At 41.8% G+C, this 22,832-nt stretch overlaps 2 protein-coding genes across 3 annotated transcripts in view; both read right to left on the bottom strand.

The window, feature by feature from the left end:
- The window catches only part of Spt6 (transcription elongation factor Spt6), a 65,972-nt gene extending 58,513 nt beyond the window's left edge, over nucleotides 1-7,459 (bottom strand). For both annotated transcript variants that reach the window (XM_037424030.2, XM_075889904.1), the window contains exons 1-6: nucleotides 7,322-7,459; nucleotides 3,994-4,118; nucleotides 913-1,023; nucleotides 752-825; nucleotides 257-373; nucleotides 54-135 (exon numbers count right to left, since the gene is read on the bottom strand). In XM_037424030.2, the coding sequence (XP_037279927.2) occupies nucleotides 54-135; nucleotides 257-373; nucleotides 752-825; nucleotides 913-1,023; nucleotides 3,994-4,102 (493 nt within the window). In that variant the 5' untranslated portion in view covers nucleotides 4,103-4,118; nucleotides 7,322-7,459. The remainder of the gene's footprint in view (nucleotides 1-53; nucleotides 136-256; nucleotides 374-751; nucleotides 826-912; nucleotides 1,024-3,993; nucleotides 4,119-7,321) is intronic.
- A 10,142-nt stretch (nucleotides 7,460-17,601) lies between these two features.
- The window catches only part of LOC119160566 (uncharacterized), a 37,215-nt gene continuing 31,984 nt past the window's right edge, over nucleotides 17,602-22,832 (bottom strand). The window contains exons 12-13 of the mRNA XM_075889903.1: nucleotides 22,012-22,154; nucleotides 17,602-18,912 (exon numbers count right to left, since the gene is read on the bottom strand). Coding sequence (XP_075746018.1) covers nucleotides 18,790-18,912; nucleotides 22,012-22,154 — 266 coding nt within the window. The 3' untranslated portion in view covers nucleotides 17,602-18,789. The remainder of the gene's footprint in view (nucleotides 18,913-22,011; nucleotides 22,155-22,832) is intronic.

The raw sequence follows: 22,832 nt of genomic DNA, 5'->3' as shown, positions 1-22,832 counted from the left end.
GCTCTTTCAAAGTTCACTACTTGATTAAATACAAGCACTAGAAAAATGCGTACCAGACTCTAGCTCAGAACCCGAGCCTTCCCTCTCCTCCTCTTCTCCCTCTCTTCTCTCTTCATCTTGTTCTGCGGCTGCCTCCTGAAAACACGCATCAAATTGGATTACATACAACTGACACTTAGTACGTCCAGAATTTGCCATAAGGCACACGGCACGAGACACCCACCAATCTTTTTTTTTCCCCCCCTGCCAAACTTACTGCATCGGATCCTTCGAACAGCTCGGTGGCAATGGCATCACGATTGGTGCTGTCCTTACTCTCTTCATTGTCGCTCTCTTCGTCCTCTATCCTCCTTACACGTTTGAATTTCTTTTTCTGCAAAGGGAATGTACAATTAAAAACGTGAGTGCTAAAAAAAAAATTCAAGACACAGTGAAACACAAACTTGCATGCCCTGTCGTTAACAAACAATAGCCACATGATAACAACATTGCAAGTTCTTCTTGTGGCACATATTAGGTAACGTATACAAATGACTTCAAAACTCAATAGGCTGTTCGTGGTGCACTCCTATAACCACGGTGCGCGTGTGGCTGTCGGAACTTGACACAAGTAGCAGGATTAACAGGCCTCATACTAGAACCACAAGTAAGAACAAACGCATCAAATGCCATGTCAAACGCTAAAACCTTTGGTAATAAGTTCCACTGCATGGAAAAAAAAAAAAACATTGCGACCTGAACGACGACTTACCCTCTGTACTTTGACTCCCAAGTTCTCCTCTATAAGGTCGTAATCTTCATCTTCTAGGTTGTCGTCAAAGTCATCTGAAAGCCCAAAAAATTCCCGTAATTACCCGTTTGTGCACGCAAATGCAAAACGGCCATCTACGTTGCAATGGCGCAGAGTCATACCGTGATGCCGCCGTTTCTTTTTGCCCCCTACGTCTTCATCTGAGTCTTCTTCAACTTCTTCCTCTTCATCATTGATGAGATCCTTCATCTCCTCTCTCAGCCTCTCATCATCTAAAAAAAAACATGCATGAAACATGAACATGTTAGTGTATGACAAAAATATGTGTGTACATGCATTCAAATTTTGGAAGAACTTTAAACACCACTAGTTCATCTATTTAAAATCTTACTAATCTAAAATGAATAAAGGTACCTTAATTAAAAAGGAATGCCCCCTTAGGGAAAAGCTGAAGCAAAAGGCTGAAGCTTGGAGGTTAGCCAGGAATTACACAACCTGAGCCAGCTTTAAGATGCTTATACAACTTGACAAATGCTAAAATAATATTGCAGACAAAAAATTACATTTGTGTGAAAACAGGTAAATGAGACTAATTATTCCTTTTTATTATTCAAGGAATAAAAAGATGATGCAATCAACTGATAATTTCATGAAATAAATCGGTTATAAATTTAATAGGTATAAGGGGTGGTAAAAGGCTTTTAAAATCATAGTCTGGATCTGTTTGATAAAAATGATCACTGTGATGATTTAAGAAGCAGAAATGTATCATACCTCCTGGTCATCCAATGAAAGCAATACAAAATGAAAACATATGCTTAGGGAATGTACATACTTTAGACAGTGTTTCATACTTAATTTTTTTTAATCAAAAATGCTCGTTCGTCATGCTTCTGTCTGTACCAGCATTTTCGAAATTCCCCAGGCACAGAAAAAAAAAACAGCCTCAAGAAAATTATGTGAATATTTTCAAATACACCTAGACACAGCAATAAATGTACATAATGCAAACACTACAGAAGTGCCTTCAGCAGGCTATTCCAACCACTCGTAATAAGTGGGTGTCACTACTCTATGCAACAATTACGGTCGAAACACCACAGAACAAAGCTCACTTTAACAAAATCTGCCATGTAACAAACAGTTTTCGTTTTCCTACTCAAATCCATTGAAAGCTATGTATTCATTTTTGAGACTCAAGAAATGACATTGTGCCAGTGTTTTTTTTTTTTTTGTTGTTTTTTTTTTTTCAATTTAGCAAATATTTACAGCATATGTGCACACGGTCCCTCTACGATAAGTGAAACATCGGTAAAACACTGTATTTCCATCATGCTCTCACTTTTATGTGTAAAGTTTAACTGCCCTCTTCAATTTGCAGTATGGCCAATGCTATGCTGTGCCACACAAAAAAAAAAAAAAAAACCCTGGCATTTCCAACTGCAGAGGTTGAATGGCCAGTGATTACCATGGCATATGAGCAATCACGACAATATATAACAGAAACGAAATGATAAAACGGAATAATATGCACCACTGTATAACCCCTTTTTCTAGCACAAAAGCCCAACAAACTTTCCGACTCGAAGCATGGCTAATGCTACATTGTGCCTTTTTGTTGCCAAAACTGGATTACCAAATGTTATGCAAATATTAGGATTCACGCCGTGATCACAGACATTACAGATCTGGGAAAGCCAACGAGTCATCCGCTCGGCCCCCGCTTTGTCAGGCTTTGGCATGCTTTTAGGTGTTTCAAATGTGAACTTTCTGCGTGGGAGAGATGGGACAACACTGCCCTTTAGATTTCCTCACGGCTCTCGGCAATGGCCAGTCACACTACTCTGCTCACCTGCATGGTTGCCACAATTCGATATGCTACACCATTAGATGCATGGATTATTTATAACCACATAAGGTCGCTTTACACCTCAACTTAAAGGAATTCACAACATAATAACGCTTCAGGCCGAAAGTATGAGTTGTTATGTCTAGGTTTGGCTGAAGAGCTATTAAAAAAAGATACGACTATCCATATACATGCATCATTATGTAGCTTCTGTCGACATTTCAATTGCATCTTCAGGCCCTGTATCACTTTTCCATGTAGCCACGGAATGGATTCACTAGAGAAGCTTACTGCCTCAATAATTCACTGGCGCAAAAAGCTAGCTTTAGAATCCGTCCAGTACAAGCAGAATTACAAAGATTTGTCGTATGCTCGAAATTGGACTCTCTTCTCTCTTCCCGACAAAAGCTCTAGAAGCCAAGCAGGAAGGGATAGCATAGAAGAAGAAAATACGTCATGGACACCTCATGATTTTGACTACTTTTTTCCTCTTTCGGATGCGTGATTTTTCAGAGCGATCATGCGTGCAGGCGTGTTGCAACCTGCCATGGCGGCCCCAGTAACTGAGCACGCCATGCTCAAATCAGCCAATGGCTAATACTTGGCCCGTGACTCAGTTGCTTCGAAGTCTGTAGCATCATTGGTTGAAAAAAGAGAAAGCGATTTTTAGCCAACTATAAGAATTCATTGTAGAGTCCAGGGCGCATGTTGCACTATAACATTTGGTTCATGTGTTCTTGGGAGCCTCGACTACTGATCGGAGTTTTTTGACCATGCTTAAGCCATTTATGCCCAGTGTGCTACTTGTAAGACACTGAAACTCTTCAGTGTAACTAGAATTTTTTTTTCTGTAAAAAAGCTAGCGCAACCTAAGGTGTGTTTATGATGCCCTGTGCTCGTCACATGCAAGTCTAGGTGATCTCTAGGCTACCAATAGCCACGTGCTTACAGTCACAAAATGGCTATTTCGTGTGCATGTAGCTTAACGCCGTACCGCGAAAAAAAAAAAGTAATATAGAGTCAAGTTGTTCTCGATGCTGCTGATAGTTTTGTCGATTATACATCAGTTATTGAGTGTGCCGTAACTTTTGTATGACAGTGATAGGCGTTAATGTTTGTTGTTCGCAGTGTGTTAAACATTGCTGTCCTACATATAGGATGGCTCCAAAACCATTGTTCAAAATAGTTTTTTTTTTAAATAAAAGCCTTAATCTGTTTTCTGAGGTCGTAAAAGCAATAAGTTTGGGGAAATAAATTAGTTTTGTTAATTTTCCTCAGTTTGGGCATATATGGGTTAAAGGTGTTGCATGGCTCCTTTAAGCAGATGATGCCTTATCTGCAGAGAAACCCAAGCACAAAGGACAGCTTTACAAAGGTCTAACAAAGCGCATACCATCCTCTTCTTCCTCCTCTTCCTCATCATCATCGTCCACCAACGGACGTTTTCCAGTAACCTCCTCATCCTCTGACTCCTCGGCCTCGCTCTCCAAGAAGTCTGCCATGGCCGGGGGCAGGGACCTGTATTCAGAACACAGCCTTCACGTGATGTGCAGCGAACAAGAAACAATAAATGCCAGTGGTGTCTGGTAACAGAAGGTGAGTAAATAAAAGGCACTTGTAAAAATATTTTCCAGTGAAAGCCAAGGTTAAGGGGGCAGAAAAACAAAAAAGATGCCAACATTAACGTCACACCAAAACTGGAACAAAGATACTCACTGCAAATTGCAAAGAAAACAAACATACAGTGATTAGGCCTCTCGGTATACCACAAACAGAGTAAAAAGTGAAATTGCTCAAGCGTATATATTTGCCAAATGCATCGCTATAATTATCGCTATAACTTTATGTAAAGAAGAGAAAATAGGCTACTCACTGCAGGTGAGTTTAATGTATTTTTAGTGGTAGCTTGTCACAGAAAAGTCAATTACACATGGCAAGGTGTTGAGACAAGAATGACTGCTCTCTCCACTCTTGAGAGAAATACACCTACAGCAAAAACTACCAATTATTTCTCTTTTAGAATGTGAGGGGGGGGAAAGCACGAAAGCCACACCTAAAAAACAAGTGGTAGTTTGCCTACTACAATATTACAAATCGCACATCTAAGAGATGTTGTAAGCACGATGCTCACTTTTTAGGCTACTGCTACACCACACATCAGCAGCCAGCGACAACTGGCCACAGTGCAATAATACTTCAAAGAGCCCTCAAACAGTTTTTCAAGTAACCATGGAATGAATTCACTAGAGGAGCTTATTGCCTTATGAATTCAACAACGCAAAAATTTCAAGAATCCGTCCAGTGTGAGTGGAGTTACAAAGATTTGTCGCATGCTGCAACTGCATTCTCTCTTCTCTCGCCCCGACAAATGAGCAATATTTTCTTTCTTTTTTTTCTTCTTCGAATGCACGTGCATGCGTGGACAAGTCGCGGCCTTCTGTGGCAATCTCTGTATCGACCGAGTGCGCCATGTTCAAATCAGCCAATGACTGATAGATGGGCTCGTTAGAAGTGATTTTTGAGTGTCTTCTGTCATTTGTCGAGAGAAGAGAAAGCAATTTTTAGCTGACTTTGATCATTTATTGTGAATTCCAGGCCGCATGCTACTCTATAATATTTGGCTTGCATACTACCGATCCGCGTTTTCTGACCATGCTATGTGAGTGTTGAGGGGCCCCTTTAAATTGAGGACTTATGGCAATTACAGGGTAGTACTTGCTTCATTCAAAGGGCTCCTACGCAAACTTCAATAATTTTCTTTAACACTTTAAGTACACGTGTGCACTGAGCTCAAATTTCTGTCATAATGAACAATGCCGAACCCAGCACTATGAGCCACAGGCACACTACAAATTTCAAGAAACAATCTCTCGTCCTTTCAGAGCCTTTTGTTATCCCCAGAATTGGCCATTACAGCACTGTTCGTGCCTGGTCATGCTATCGACGCAAAAAAAAAAAAAACTTGCTGATCTCACAGGTACATGCATGCCGCTCTTCCTCCGCGCACAGTGAGGATGAGAGATAAGCCAATGGGTGGAGCGTAGCAAAGAAAAAAGTGGAGCCTCTGGGGCTGCTTTTGATTCATCAAGAGCATGAAGCTTCACTATTACGGCACCATTTAGAAAAGTTTTTCCAGCAGCACATTTGTTAACGACTCATGCACAACTGCAACACAACAACTAAATTTCAACCTTGGCGGGGTTCGGAGCCCTTTATAGAAGGGTAATTATTGACCCCTTTATCGTTCATGTCAAGTTGTGACTCATGGAATGATTTCTTCAGTTTTGCAGAAAGTTAGCAAGACACTCTCCAAGAGCATGTTCATACATGTGCCACACACACTGCACAACTACAAACTGAGCACACAACCCAGGTTCATGTAAGTTTACAATCCAACACTGAACTGCCCAAGAACTTTGTCTGTACTGACAGCTATTGCTCTTCCAAACCCAAATTACAAATGCCTATCCACACTCTCCTTTAATAATACCATGACAAATCAAAGAATACCAGACATGCCATCTCAGCTTGCAGATACACCAATGGACAAACTGCCAAGCTCTTCTGTCAATGCAATGTTTGATATAACTGCAGCTTGGCTTGATTAAGGATGCCAATTAGAGCAGCAATGCCAGGTTACAGAATTCGCACTTCTCGTAGAACAAAGGGCAGCTGTGCCAAACTTTGGGAGCCATAAGTCATGTCAAGTAGTGTAAAGAAGTGGGCGCGACACATCTGCCTGATGAGAGCGTGCAATGCGTTTGTGGCTTTTGTGATTTCAGAATGTCTCAGTCCTCCTTCTTTCATTCAACCTAAACTAACCTAATCCAGTCGTTCCACTGCTACAAAACTTACACAAATCTATGCGCTTGCCCAGTCGTAAACACTGCTATCGGAGGCTACCTACGCTAGTCATCCTGAAGCTACAAATACTGAATTAACAGATATTGTTGACTCCGCATTTCGCGCCTAATATTAACTCGAATGGTGGGAGATGGCGTGAGCTGCCTCGCGGGCACAAGAGAAAAGTTGCTCTGAGAATACGCTTTGTAAGACAGGTTCAATGCATCAGCATGACCTCAAGTTTACGTGAACTGCGTCGGAAATGACACAGATGACAACTTTATAAATATTACACTACTGTCATCAAGCGTAACCTTAGATTGTCCTTGCCAGTCCTAGGAATCGAAAAAGCTCGGATTTAGGGAGCCGCTTCCGAGGAAAAAGAAAGCAAGGAACAGCTACAATTTCTATGGTTTAATTTTCATGGCGTTGTCTTGGCCTTTGCTTTCAACTGCGCTGTAAGCAGGCGCGCTAAAGCACGACAAAAGAAAAAGATAACGTCTTGTTCTTTTCACGTATGCTTCTCCGTCACAACGTGGCATGTGAAGTAGAGACGCTGCTTAATGCCAGAAAAGAGTTCTGATGGATATCTACAACAGCACAGAGTTGACCATGAAGACCCCAACAACAAAAAAGTAAATAAAGAAAAGCTAATACGGGCCACATTACTGATCTCCGCATGCTGCCCAATTAAAGTTGGCGCACGGCGATCAATCTGTACAACTCGAACAGAGCGGATTAGCAAGAGCAATGAGAAAGAGGCAATTTTATTCGGTTTATTTTTAATGAGAATCAGGCCTAGGATGGAGCCGCACTTGCAGGCGAGACAACCAGCAGCCGTACGTTTCAGGCTGCGCGACACCGTAAAAGGAACTCACCGGAGGCGTCAGATAATGGCACTGGGCTTGAAACTTTATTATCCTTTAATGTGCGCTCTGTTTCTTGGCAAATACGGGTCAATCCCGTAAAACACGCAAAGTACGCAGCGCTTCAAAACAGGACAGAGCGTACGAGGGCGCCCCGAACGGCCAGGTGAAGACGGCGATGACCTAGAGTGTACTAGAATGGGGGAGTGGGTCCACTGAAGGCTCCACGCTGAGGCGTTTTTTTCGGAAAATCCAGGTGGCGCTACCATCGCCTTCACCTGAAGACTTAGCCGTGGTTGCCATGGTTACAAGTCCCCTTTGCCACGCGGTTCGCGACGGGTGGGTAGTCTGATAGTTCGCGCGGTTCGCGTGCTGCTCGCGCGTCTGGCGCAGTCTCGCAGCGTTGTTGCTTCGTTCGTGCGTGCGTGGCCGTGAACGGCGTCGCACCGTGCTTCCGCGCCAGTTCAACAAAATCTAAATGTTTATATTGCGAAACGCCCTGCTCGTATAGGTAGTCACGCACGCAAGTACCGTGATTTCCACGGTAATTGTTTACAATCAAGAGCGTAAGTTGAATTTGGCTTTTGCGAAAACGTACGCATCGAAAGTGTAATATGAGCATTAACTGCGATGCTTTTAAAAATGTCAATATAACTGGGATATATAAGTAAGTTTGCGTTTGGTGCAAATTTAGACTCACGGCAGCAAATTGAATATGATGCAAGACTAAAGTTACCAGCTGTTATCACGAGAATTAAAGCTAAAGTATGCGAACCCTTCTGCAAATTTGCAGCTATTCGTTAGGGACGCGTGATATTATTGAAAAACTGAACCAGTCCTGTTGCGATTACGTGAGGGTGTTGGCAAAGGAAGTTTAGTCACATCGGACGGCAACTGTGCTATTCGTAGGAAATGACTTATAGGGCGGACGCACGTCCGTCGCGGTGGTTTTATGATGAGTTTTTGTTCGGCATCTAGTGCTGGTATACGTTGTAGGTATTAATGAAATATGTTATATTTTACCTTTTCTCTTCGTGCCTGCGGTACGTGTCCATGCAAACATTTGCTCGAAACATGAACGTGTTTTCACCTATAGATAGGAAGTCTGAAAGACACCAATAAAGAAGTGATATGCGCAAAATATTTTATTTTAAATTGACTGCGCAAGCTTTTCGCATAAATATAAAAAACAAAATAAATATCATCGAAAGACTTCGACACCGTCGCTCAAGGAACGTCAGGCTCTATGTTGTCCTGCTAAGCTTTAAGTGTTTTGCTCTCGCTCGTTTCGAAGCGTTTTCCCTGTTCATTCCCTTCACTAAGAAGTGAAGGCGAGTGAGCACGTAGAACGAAACGAGCTTTGTGCTCACTGCATCTTTGTGGTCTGGACAGCCGACCGCTTTCGAGTTCAGAAAATTAGTTTTCACCAATGAAAGGATGTCAGAGATGCTATCTGTGTGCAACATGGAAACACTGAAACATTCAGTAAACAAGTTTTCAAGTGAGGCAATGAAATCATACAGCTGTCGTGAGGGGTACAGAAGTCCACCCCAGTCGCATTGCTCCGTGAATTGCGAAGGGAGCTGTTCAGCAACCGCGACAGCTTTCTCAAACAGAAGCACTTCTTTGCATTGTACGCATGCCAACTTCAATACACACTTTCTGGCCACGTACCCTGCTGTGTAGTAAATGAGTCTCGAGTCACTCTTCTCCAAAGTCACATCGATGTGGTCAGCAAACTTTTCTGGCATCGTGGCAATCGTGCTTTCGACCTCGCCAAGTTTTCCCTGTGATATAAGATCATCAATTTTTTTGTGCGTGACCTTTAGACCCTGTCTGTCATGCACAGTGACAAGAGCGTTTATCATGTCAGGGTTTGCGTTTGCGCTGTCCACACTGTGCGCCAAGTTATAAAAGGACAAGCAGTTGACGGTTATTAGAAACTCATCCGGAGAGGGGTGCGCGTTGCAGCCACTTGACTGGCGAACGATGCCGAAGAAATGTTCCACGGGATCGGTGCTAAGTCGAGATGTCATGAGATATTTGAATCCAACGCTCTCTGTCAGGTACTTCAGCAATGAAAGGGTATTTGCTATAGTGACCCTAAAACCTATGGCAGTGGACTCGCTGAGAAAGTGCCGCTTGTTGTCACTGAATGATTCCCAGTCATTCAGGAAGTCCAGAAAATTGGACAGGAATGCCACGTCTGTAGAAGCTGGTCTCAGCGCTTCGGCCCGAAACCTGGAAGTCATCACGGTGATCAGTCGTTGGATCTTCCTGCAAAATAAACAAAAAGAATGTATGTCAGAAGAGCGCTCATCATGCGTTTGAGATGTTTACGATTACACTTAATTCATTTGGAACGTAGGCGCAACTCACGAGAAGAACAGCTGAGTTGCCTCGATGCTGCCACACCTTCTCTCGATGTCCTCCTTGTAGAAGACCAGGCCCCGTAGGACATATGGACCGAATAGTTGGAAGGCGAAAGGGGTTCTCATCTTCTCAAATGAGTTTGGTTCCAGATGCGTCTCGGTCAAATTGGGCATAACTTTCAGTGTCCTAACACTTCTGTCTAGAAGGTACGCCTCCCGAACCGGATGCACAGACACCTAGAAATATAGGTTGAGGTAATGCAATGTATGCAAAAAACACAATCTTTGTAAAATGTCAACCATGAATCTATACGTACCAATCCGTCTGGTGTTGCAAAGCCTTTCTGGAGAAGACCATTCCTGAGGCATTTTAGCAGATGCGGGAAATCGGAGATAAAGTGCAATTTCCTCATCTCGTCGACAGGATGCTGTATGGCGCCATTTATTTTCTTCGATGACGCCGACACCCCCGCTAGCTTCCACATTTTTCGATTCCAGGGGGCTCCGTCACAAGTGATGTGGTCGACGAACAAGCCCGCCTGTTCCACGAGGATGGTAGCTTCCATGAGAATTTTCAATAAAATGTCTCCTCTCACATTTCCTTTTGTCGCAAAAACGCCCACAATTTGGCTCCATTTTCCAGCGAAAGGCACAAACATGATGACCATGCCGTGATCACATTGCTGGTACTTGTCTTCGGGCTTCGTAAATTCTCCAAGGTCCACGAAGCCTTGAATCTGGCCAGACGCCGTCACATTGAAATGTTCTGACAATTTCATTTCGTCCACCAATAGTCCGCCGTGTCTTTCGAGGTCTGACATGCTCGCGGTTTTTTTCTTTAGAGTGTTCATTACTGCTTGATTAAAACCGAAGGCCGACTCGTATGACCTCAAGTATCTTTTCAAAGTAGTGTTGCTGGGCATCATGAGAATTTCGTTCTTTCTGATGTGCTGATAAAGCCGGGGACTCTTTAGTTTCATGAGTAAACACTCGAGGATCCACTCCTGATTGTAGCGCATGCCCTGCTTGCTGGTTTGTTTGGCAGCTTGAAAGCAAGCGCGAACACTTGCCTGCTGCTTTCGCGGTAGTGACGATATTTTATCCTCTAGTATTTTATCCGCGACATTCGCATTGTTTGCCCTCATCTCTTCGAGACGACCAGCAATGTCCAACAGCCTTGTCGCCATCCGCTTGTTTCTCTGACTCAGGACCCGCAGTTTGGTGGAGACTGAGTTTCTTCGCTCTTTTCGTTTTAGGTAGCTTTTTCTGGTGAGTATTACTTTCCTCACGTACTTGCATGAAATGCATGAAGAACCTGGAAGTATACGAGAAAAAAATTATGAAGAGCTTCCAGTTTTTTACCATGCATGTTTGAAACGCAATTTATGCACTTTCACTTTCTGTAGGCAAACTATTCTTTCGTAAATGTTAATGAGTACTACAAAAATTAGGGGCCACACAAATGTTCTAGCATTAAACAGGTTACTGATTGATTAATTGTACAATTACAAGTGACGTCTCAATAAACGTTTGCCGCACTCACCTTGTTGTTTAACCGCTCCTTTGCACGTGACACTGAAGACAAGGCCGTCGGAATGAGAGATTTGCTGCTCCAGTTTCTTCGTAAGAACGTCATAGGTGAAGTCCTTCGCCCTACCTGCTCCTCTGCAAGGGTGAAGAGATTCTGCGCAGTCCAGGACTTGTTTGGCATCTTCAAGGTTATAGGCGACCTTTTCGGAGATCAGCGTCTTCCGAACATATGTCCGACAAATCACTTCACTCCGGTCGGTACCGTAATTCATGAGCACAGTCTTTTCGATGCTTACGAGTTCACGACTTAGGGAGGCCGAAACATAAGCAATTCCGTCATAATGACGAAACTTGTGCATTGCCCAGTGGTCGTTTGGCCGGACAACGTCTTCAAGTTCAAATGCGTTGTCGCTTTGCCTCGCACTTTCGCAATCTTCAAATCTCAGTTGCGGCTCAACTGATTGCAGCGCAGTTCTTTTTGACGGCTGGTCTTCACAGGTTGGTGGTGAAGCCGCTCTCTTCTTCGTTGACTGCTCCGGTGTGGGCTGCTCGTCAGGACACTTCAGGAGATGAGGTATAATTATGGGTACAGCATCACTGCGAAGTTCCGGCTTTCCCCGCTCTATATATACTTCTCGGCCTTCGATAATATGTACATATTGCCTTAGTATGTATTTTTGCTCGAAGTGCAGCTCGCAAATGGCATCGGTGACTTGCAAGGGCCGATCAGCGCGGTTGAGATTCTGGTCCCATAGCCGGCGTCTTTCTTCGTCTTGAGGTACTCCAAAGAGTGAGAGCTTGGGCTGGTTTTTAACTCTGCTGTATCCGGTTTGGCAGCCTACGACACAACAGTAATTTCTACGCCTAGACGTGCTCATCCTCTAATCTTTTGAAGCAGCTTGGAACGCTCCGTTATGCAACCAGCAGACACATATCTGCGCACGCAAACGTGCCGTCTGCCGCGTATTCTTTGTCCAGACGGCTTTGCTCAAAGGGAAATACAAACCTACGCGTTCACGAAAAAAAGCATACATTTTATTTCATGTCACTTGTTTTTGTCTCTAATAATGTGTAAAAAAAGAACCAGGAGACAAATTGTGAAAACAGCGCACGAACGACGGTGCATCGAACAGACGACGGCGCGTCGAGCAGACGACAACATCGAGCGCTCAGCGTCCCCGCCAGCGCGTCGTGCGGCCCGAACCGCCGCACGACTCGCACGCTCCCGCCGAAACTGACGTCACTTCAGGAGAAGGCTACTGCAGCGCCACCAAATTTTCCGCCGTTTTTGCTTCACCCGCACCGCTTGCCGCCGGCCACAGTGGACCCACTCCCCCATTCTAGTACACTCTAGATGACCCTTGGCTCGACTAGATCCGTGTAAGTTTCGAACTCATAACGCTGCACAAAATTAAACATTACGCAATAAAACAAAGAACACACTAATACTTTTTATTCAAGCAAATTCGTAATCAATTTTTTAAAAAATAAACATAGGTGCGCTTTGTGTAGTTTCGGTTTCATTTTAGGCTATCGTTAGGTGACATTACTTTGGGCTTTTTTCAAGATAAGTCTACAGTTACTTCTCTGTAAATATACAGCTCTCCTACCTTATGGAGTAGGTTCTTTTAACGGTCCTGTACAGTCAAAACCTTTTTCTCCTGGTTCAAATGCGCCGAACATTTAAACTGGCACGTCATGCAAAAGACCAGGGGTAAAGTGGAGTAACAGCAATCTTACCATCGATCCGTTGTATAAATCTTATGCGAACGAACAATTTTACCTAAACGAAAAAAATGTATACAAAGGGTTTTTTTTTTTTTTTTGCAGAGCTTTTTTAGCGCCTTTCACAGCCGCCACGCGCGCTGCCCTGGCGTGCGCCGTTGATGGTCACTTCCGTGACGGAATGTGCGTCCGCAGCAAGGAACTGGCATCGCAGTGAAAACCATGTGCACAACGGCGTGTATCACAAAGTACGATGTGCGCTCCGTTTATCCACGTCACACAGCAAACCTACATATAATTTGTACACGTGATGAACTCCGTTTCAGTAATTGTGTAATTGAACAATGTTCAACCATCAATGCACACTTTTAATTAAATTACTTTTTCGAGTAATCATTTGCATGCAACAGACTACATTACCGATTGATCAGAGTGAGTAAACTTAATCGAGAGCTGAATGGAGAAGAGTTTTTATTGATACGAGGACTTGTAAAAGCTTGCGCTCACTGTTCAATGGCAGTAGAGAAAAAAAATATTGGTCTGCAATCCGCATCGTACAAAGGGACGAAAACATACCAGCAAGAGGATTTCCTTTTCACGATTTGTGTCTTGCATCAACACATTAATCACTTGAATATGACCTGCTTCAAGATTTGCAAGAATTGTCTCATTGCTTTGTGCAGTTTCTGACAGTGCCTATCCGGGGGGCTGTTTTGAGTGATCGACCCAACACCTCCCCAAAGTTTTACTATTTGTATGAGTGTATAAATGCACACACATGCACACACGAATATACCTAAAGAGTTGAAAGACCCTCCTCGCCATCGAGGTAGTCTAGAGACTCACACAAAAGGAGTTGGACATTTTTTTTACATGCACAACATTTGTGCAGTACAGTAATGTGATGCTAACCTGGCATTAGCCGCCTACAAATGGCTGTGTAAAAAAAATTGGACAAAGCTTTAGATGTGCAATTATTGTACATTTCTCCTAAAAAAATTTGGTATGCCTGTTTTCAGTGCCTCGATCACCGATTCACGGTCAATTACTAACGAAAACTGCCATATATGACTTGAAGCACTGCATCGAATTAGGATCACTTTTGGTCTCGTTCTTCATTTTTTGCAACTGGCTTAGTAGCTAACGACTGCCACCTTATGGTTCAGTAAAACTTTTCTGCTTCAACCTAATTGCATAACTTCCTATATAAGAACTTGTGAAGATGTTAACCACGCTAGCCTTGTTGGGCTCCATGCTTGGAACATCCTCGCTTGTCATGTAGCAGCTTGCATAAGAAATGCAATGGTTTGTGCCACTTGTTTATATTATAGCAATGTGTGCTTGTGCAGTTACACACTGCACAAACACACACATATTCAAATCAACAGAACATTTCACAGTTTCATACCATACCGAGACTTTATTGCTACAACAACAAGAACAGGCAGGTAGGGTCGAAATTCTTTTTATTGAAAATAAACCTTATTTTCACTAGTGTCCGACAGCATATGCAGGACAGCACACATAGACAAAGCAGTGGTAAGAAAGAAATGTTTGCTCTCCACTTAATTTATGGCAACTCTGCACAGCCGTGAGAGTGACCCAGACTTCTGATATACTGCAGAGTGTGCAGGATCCTCTGCATTTCATTCTTTACACACGTCTGTTTATTGGCCATTTTAAGTGCAGCCATCATGGACACATCAGTGCACGCGTCAGGGTATTTGTACAATGAATAATATATAACTATGTATATCATGAATTTTCATGTAAAGCATATGAAACATAATAAACATGTAAAACACAGAAAAGAAAGGTACAAACGAGACGCAGTAATACAAACACAAAATGTACACAGCCTTTCAAACTAACTATAGCCGGCATGTACGAACGAAAGCAGATATGAAACTATACAAACAAAAGCACAAAGATTAATTCGTGAAGGTCGTAAAGGTTGAGTATGTATAAAAAAAAAGCAAGCACAAGAATGGTGCAGCAAAACGAAACAGCTCACAAAAAATGCCCTTTGGTTGGTCTGATAAAATGCTTATGAATAAGAAACCATGACATCCCGAAATATGTACAGCCACAAGAGAGCAGTGAGCTCAAGTCATGAAGTAAAATACAGAAGTTAGACAATTAATGTCACCTTAACTTTCCTCGCTTGTATCTTTCATTTTTTTCTTCTATGTATGTATAAGAAAAAATATCGGGATATATTGAATTATATACTTGCAGCATTTAATTCCAGTTTTCCTGAAAAGGGGGCCTTACAACATATTTATAAGTTATGAAATCAGTTTACTATTGCAGGAATCTCCAGCTGCCAATTCCAGTTTGTGTAGTGTAAGCAGCCATCACACAGAACGACTGCTTTCACTCTCCAATCATCACTATTGACATAAACTAGGCTCCACATGGGGGGGGGGGGGGGGGGGGGGGGTGGAATGGCAGGGGTGTGATGCACAATTGAGATACTACATCACTGTGGATCAGAGCGTTGAAGTCAAATAGTGTGCTAAAGTTGGCTTGTTGGTGCATATTGAACGACTCGTTTTCCGAGCACAAGGAACAACAAGGACACAAGATACACAGGAAATACATGTTCTCGTATGCCCTGTGTGTCTATTTCCTGAGCTTGTCCTTACTTGCACTCAGATAATAGGCTATTGACAGCCTTGAAAACTTCCTCCCCCCCTATTTTCGTCCATATTGGCCACTTCTAGTTTAGACGTGTGTGGTGCAAGCACGTGGCAGCACCCGGTGCGTGACAGCGGCTCCGACACGACTCGGCACAATGTCTTCCATCGGTGCACCATACATTAAATCAACCAGTATCAGTTGTGCCCACTGCCAGTATTGTTAATAATGTTATCATTGAAGATAGAACAAGGGACACTAGGCCATTTTTGAAATAGCATTGTAAACTCCTTCATGCAGTGCAATAGTACTAGTACATACTTGCCCTTTTCACTTTTGCAAGAGCCTTGACTACAGATTATCAGCATTTTCAGACTGCCATAAGGCAGTAGTGAGATTGGGGCAATATATCCAAAAAGTTTTGCAGGGCCCCTTCAGGCTGCAAAGAGACTCCAAGGTAAAGTACTTTTTGGCATGAATCTTTGAACATTCTAAAATTCTTTTTTGTTCTCTTTATTTATTTATTCTTTTTTGCCACAGGTGCTCTCTTGTAGTCATGAGACATAGTGCAAGGATCTGTGATATAAACAGGTGTCCTTGAACCATGTGATAAATACAATGTCATAATAAGTACGGTTTACTAGACCCCTACATAAGTGCGAGATGAGAATCCAAAGAATGAATAACCCAGCGAATTCGTTCTACTGTTGATACAGTTAAATCTTGATAAGAGGGACCCAGTTACGAGAGACATTCAGTTACAAGAGACATTTTAAAAATGGTTTGGTTGGTATTCATATGTTCGCTATCTAAACAGCACTGCATAAAAGACAGTTGGAATTACAAAAAACCAAAACAAATGCAACCATTTATCTACCAAAACACCAAAAAAGCAAAAACCACTATGCCAGTTTTTTTTTGTTTCTTTTTTTTTTTCCAATGATGTGTATGAAGTAGCATGTATGGCTGCTACTTAACACAATCTTTCGTGGCCCGTGTGCTTAGATTGAGGAGCACGTTAATGAACCCCAGGAGGTCAAAATTTCTGAAGACTTCTACTAGGGCACCTCTCAATCATTATGACTACTCTTGTTATTATCATTAATACAATCCCTTTCAAATACAGCACTGGTGAGGTGAAGTGTCTGAGACATCAGCCAAAGAAAAATAGATATCTCTTCTGGATAAAATGCGAATCATCAAAGATGTAGGCCTTAGACAGATACTAACGACGTCTGCGGAGAAATTTGAACTTTCCCGAAAGACTGAACACCATTGTGAAAAACTGTGACTCTGCCTTAAGGGGGTAGACTGGTCTTTGGGACCAAAAAAAGACAAAAAAATTCATGTTTTAAAATTGACATATTTGGTTTCTGCAAGTATTTTTCTATCTCTCTGCAAATTTTCACACACCAGAAAGTGGTAATTTTCTTGTAATGTCATTCTAACTGTCCAGATTCTTGGTGCTGTTAACATGCAGAACCTGCAAAAAAATGGGGAACCAGCTTCGAGGCTTCTTTGTAATTTGCCAGCACCTGTGTTCAAAGCTCTACTACCAATTTATGAGTTCCTTTATGAGCATTGCAAAACATGCACACCATGATTGGTGTTTTTTGAAGACACACGGTGTAATCAGTTCCAGTTTTCTCAAATACGTAAATTTATGACTGTTCAATTTTGAGGCCTCAATACTTCTGCAGCTAGGGCAGGTACAATAATAATTCTTTTTGAAATGGAAACCTGTATGTGTGTAGAGTGCAAGTATGGGAGCAGAATTTAGAGCCCAAGCATTTTTAATTAATTACTCATCAAAATAGTAACACAATTCCAACTGTTTTTGAAAATGAATAGTTCATTTTGCTGTAAAATAATCAAGAAAGGCCTAAAGACAACAAAAAGACTCTTGCATACTTTCAATTTAAAGTAATTAGTCTATGTTGGCTTATCTAAAATATCCCTTTTAATTAAGCACTTTTTTTCTATGGCAGCCTCAAATAATAGGGGTTGAACTAAGTTATCTCAGGAACAAGATGAGCTATAAGAAAACTAATTAAACATTTAAAATCAGCAGAAAAAAACTGCATAACCCTGTGCAGATTGATCAAGATCACTGAAGAAATAAACAAAAAAATGTCTAAGACCAGCCTGCCCCCTTAAAACAACAAAACTAGTATAGACTCATGGTGAGACAAACAAAACTTCTGAATGGGAAAGGGGGCAGATACCTAGAAATGAAGGAAGCTGCACTGTTGTGTCTGCGAGACACACTGGCAAAAAGCATTCCACTCAATGGCACACTGCTCCTGAAGTGTACTAAACGGCTAGCATTCCATCTCAATTGTGTCTACTCCAAAAGTAGCGAAGGATGGCTACATGGCTTCAAAACGTGGGATAGAATCTCGTTTAAATACATCTGACAAGAAGGTTATTCAGTTGATGCAGAATGTGTACCCACATGAAGAGTAAACTACCTCAGCGAATCCACAGCCATGCCAAAGCATTGTACACAGACTAGAGCAGTTTATATTATAATATGAGGCCAGGAAAGACCATGTAATTTATGTGCAATGCATGCTATGCCAGAAAACAGTCGAAGCAACAAATCGGCATTATTTTTGTTGCGATACATCAACAATTGAGAACTGCCTCCCTGCGATCGGAAGTTAAAGTGAAAACGACCTCATTGTTTTAGCCACTAGCGTCACATTCCCGTAACACAAGAAGCAAACTTGAATGCATGGATGACCTCCAAGAGTTTCAGATACTGGCATCCAGAGAACTGCTCATGATTCGGGAGTTTCCTAAGCAAATTGAGAGAGGCGGCAGGTATATAGTAGGCAGTCGGCTGCATTGCAAACAGATGGTGAATTATGAATAAGGGGGAGGGGGGTGTGCTTTGCAACAGTGCTTGCACTAGGTGCCCTAAGAAGGCTCACAAGAGACTTTAGTCTCTAGCTTATGCTATGACTACACTGCGTTCTATGCAGGCCTGGCGTTTTGTGGGACCCCGAGTCTCTTGTATTGAACTTTTACTGTGTCGTGTGTAAAGCTGCGTGACGGCGTGTCTTCTACAATAGAAAATGTTATTCTTTACTGTCTGCTGATTATGGGCATGTATAGCTAAAATATCATGATAGCAGTTTCAAAAACATGATAAAACAAAACACACTAAAATATATATATAAAAAGAAAACTCTCATGAAGGCTTCCCGATTACGTCAAGATGTTTGCCGACATAAAAGCTCTGAAGAAATTCTCTCCTCCAAGGCCCTCAACCTTTCGCAGGTCCTCAAAGGTTTCAAATGGACCACGCAGGCTCCTGTGCAAGCACAGCATCTGTAACGAAAGACCAGGAAAGCACACTTATATATGAAATATAGCACAGGCACTTTAACGAAAAAAATTTATAACCAATCAATGGTTCCAAGCTCCCAAAAGTTCATTCAATCTTGGCAACAAATGTTCACCGACTTTACAGTTGAAAGCCGGAAAAATAGTTCAAGGGGAGATGAGAGTCAAGAACGCAAGTTTTTTTTTTTTCTAAAATTACATATTTTTTTTATTGCTTTCACAAGTTTACTTTCTCTACTTTCACGACAAAAAGCTGAAGATTGTAATTCATCTTGAAGTAGGTTAAAATCACTTTTAAAGAGCACAAGGTGACTAATAAAAACTAAGAAGAGCTAATTGTCTAGAGTCCCCTGGTAATCGTCACCTGGCTGCTTGCCAGTGCATTTTGCACAAGAAGTTCAGTAAAGCCACATGCTCAAAATAAGCATGGTTGTCAAGCTTTTATGGTAGAAGAAACCATCCTAAAAACATACCTTTTCTACGTAGATGAGCTTTTACTTATACCTTCAAACTGCATTTTTCTGAAAATCCATGTTCGGGCAATTTCTTGAGCTCGGATTTCAAGTTTTTGGTACTCCTGATAGCCCGATCGGGATGAAATATTGTCCACATATTCTTTAAAGTGTGAAGGGTGCAAATATCTTTTTTAAGTCTTGTTATTGCCTATGTAATTATTACAAACCCAAAGTAAGCAATTAGTATGGCCTGAGGATTTTAAAAATTCTCCCATTATAATTTCGCTTGTCTATTATAATGTCTTAATGCACTTTCTTATTAGTTATTTGCGTGCTACAGTTAATGTTGTGCAATATGAGCTAATAATGGCTCAGAACTATAAAAGTATGATAGCATAAAAAGTTTGTCCAAAACAAACTATACTTTACATACAGTCATGACATAAAATGAAAACTGTACAATCTACTATAAAAATAATTGCACATTTGATATCCGCACAAACGTCTATACATGCAGCGAAAATTTTATTGCCTTAGACTACAGATTAACACGATATATTTTTTTCATCGCATCTCCCCTTAGTGACTGATATATGTTGTATATCGGTGCTATATTATACATATCCATGGCTGGTAATTAAAATTGCAAGTTTGTGCATATCAGTGCTATACCATAGAAGACATTGGTCTCAAAATTACTCGCCTTAATTTTCAGTTTAAAATTTACACACAATAGTAAGCATTTTTGACTACTGAAAGTAATTACACAATCATTTTTTGCCTCTCATGTCATATTTTCTGATACGCACTGACTGTTCCATAAACTTGCATTCTGCATAGCCTTTCAACAGCTTTCTCATGAAAGACTTTGACAATTATGATACCACCACAACAGCAGATAAGCAATGATCCATTAATGACTGTATATGCAGAAGTGTAATTTGTTGCTTGCAGGGTTTTATCTCTAATCTAGATCCAACAAGTCTTTCAGGAGGTTTACAAGGACCTGGAGGGATTGCATTAGTCATTCACATTGCCCAAAGAAGCTGAGCTAAACAATAAGCATTCGACTTAATTGTATGATAAAGTGCTGCATTAAACTAAAGCTGGGATGATGACTTGCATTGAATGAAATGTAGTTAACATCTTGGTTTCTCGAAAGCGTCACCGTTTTCTTTAAACCGTTTGTACAGACTGCGCGGCTTATCAGCCAAAAAGTGTTCCTTATGTGCAAAGCTTCGCAGACCACTACAGATTTCACAGATGCCAGATTTTTTTTTTTTTCTTGGATGTGAGCGATAATTTGAACACCAACTGCTATGCACTCTCCAGAGCCAATGTACGAGGGTGTCTAAAATTCTGAATGCTGAAACACTTTGTCATCAAACTTCTTAGATCTTCTACCATGATGGCACTTCCAAAGAGGCGTTAATCAAATTGGCCATTGCTGGCATGGCTATCTCACAGCCTCAAACCATATTTTTGCGCACGATTTCCTTGGCAGTTGTAACAGTTGGTAAAAGCCAGCTTCACTGCAGTGCAGAAACGTTGCACAGTCAAGCATGCAAAACATATTGTGCTGTGAGAGAGAGAAAGAAAAAACGTTTATTAGGTGGCCAGTGAGTGAACGTGGGAGGGTATCTTATTTCAGTAGCCCTCTGGCCCGAACTGCCTGGAATAAGAATAACGAGGAACCACTCTTAAACGAAGGAGATCATGTACATTAAAGAAGTACCATTACAAAAATTTTTTTTTTTTTCGGTTGCATTAATGTCACTAATGACGCACTTATCACAGCTAAAAACCTTGTGTGCTTAAGCACATGATGATTAATTATTTAGAGACATTTTTGAAGCTCCCAGTCACAGTTATAGTTCTTGATAATGCTGAGAGAGGTGGGACTTAGCGCAATTTGTATGTGAACGCAGGTGGCCACAGCAGGCCACATGCAACATGTGTTATGCGTATAACGTGTGCCGCACACGTAACACATATATTAACACGTGTAACAGGGATGCACCGGCCACACAGGTTACACGCGGCATCACGAATACGGGAGTACCGCATTAATGAGTTCAGAAGTCAGTCTGTGGTGGCATGGCAGCAATCACAAACTTACGATGTAGATAGTTTTTGGTTGTTTACATCCCAACTAAGATGATGATGATCTTGCTAGGTGCTGCTTTTTGCACGAAGATGCGTGAAGTTTGATTTAGAACATACATATTTTAGGTGATATCAGCGATTCATCTTTTGCGAATGATGTGTGTGTCCCTATATCTGTCTTGCAAGACTTTTATCAGCCAAGCATGAAGACGTCTAATAAGCATGCTGACAGGCCTTCAAAGCTTTTTTTGATATTTCTATGGCTAATTGAGCCCTTGAGGGCAGTGAAAGAAGCGTACACTTGCTTCTATTTTAATTTTTCAATTTCTAAAAAGTATAAAAAAAGAATCTGGCATTAACTGTGCTGTGCAACACTGTCGCACTAGAAATGCAATAGCCACACAATACAGAGATAAGACTATGAGAACTAAATTAAGAACTCTGTCCAGGTATGAAGGTTACTACACAACCTACGTGCGACATCAAAAAAAAAAAAAAAAAAAAAGACTTAGCGTCTGCTTACTCGTGCCCTTTTGGGGCCAACTTTTGCCAGCAACTGGAGGCTCTTCTCGGAAGCTGAGTTGAGGAGCTTCAGCACAGTCTTGTTGTGAGCAGCTTGCGCACTCCTGGGAGTAGATATTGGTACTGGTGCTGTTGGCTTCTTGTCTGCAGCACACAAGTAAAACTCATTTGCTTAGAGACTTGGACTTGCCATATATGTAGTTCGAAGTACCATGCCACTGTCACTATACACAACTACATAGTACCAATTATAATTTGTGGGGTGTTTACATGCACTTACACAAAACGAGGCACGTCAGAGCTGTGAGCTCTGGATAATGTCGACCACCTGCATTTACTTAGCAAGCACTGACTCTGAGCAGTCTACGAACGACTGAAATTTTGCCTCCATCACCCACTGCGGTGGTCTAGTGGTTACGTTAAACCCCAACAATCATTATTATTTCGCCTCCATCATAACGCTATTGCCATGGCCAAGGCTGGACCCACATCTTCCTGGTCAGCAGCCAAGCACCATAACTACTGAGCTACACCGCGGTGACGAGCCAAGTACCCACACGATGCAATGTCAGGGAGGACGTTCAACGGCACCTTTCAACATGCACAGCAGATTGTGATCTGCAAGCTGTCTGAAAAAAAAAAAAACTGCAGTGAGAGAGCCATGTGAACACAGTTGCTTGGTGCCTTCACTCAAAGCCACTACCATCCTGCTGTAGTAGAGACCAGAACACTCTTCTTCGTTCACCACCATAGTGTTGACCAGAGCTACACCAAGCTGCACTTTTGAGTGTGAAGAGCCTCCGCTATTCTTAGTATGTAAGC

Source organism: Rhipicephalus microplus, chromosome 3, assembly GCF_043290135.1.
Source record: "Rhipicephalus microplus isolate Deutch F79 chromosome 3, USDA_Rmic, whole genome shotgun sequence".
NCBI classification, from domain to species: domain Eukaryota; kingdom Metazoa; phylum Arthropoda; class Arachnida; order Ixodida; family Ixodidae; genus Rhipicephalus; species Rhipicephalus microplus.
The sequence above is the reverse complement of the archived record's forward strand: the minus strand, read 5'-3'. Positions and strand labels throughout refer to the sequence as shown.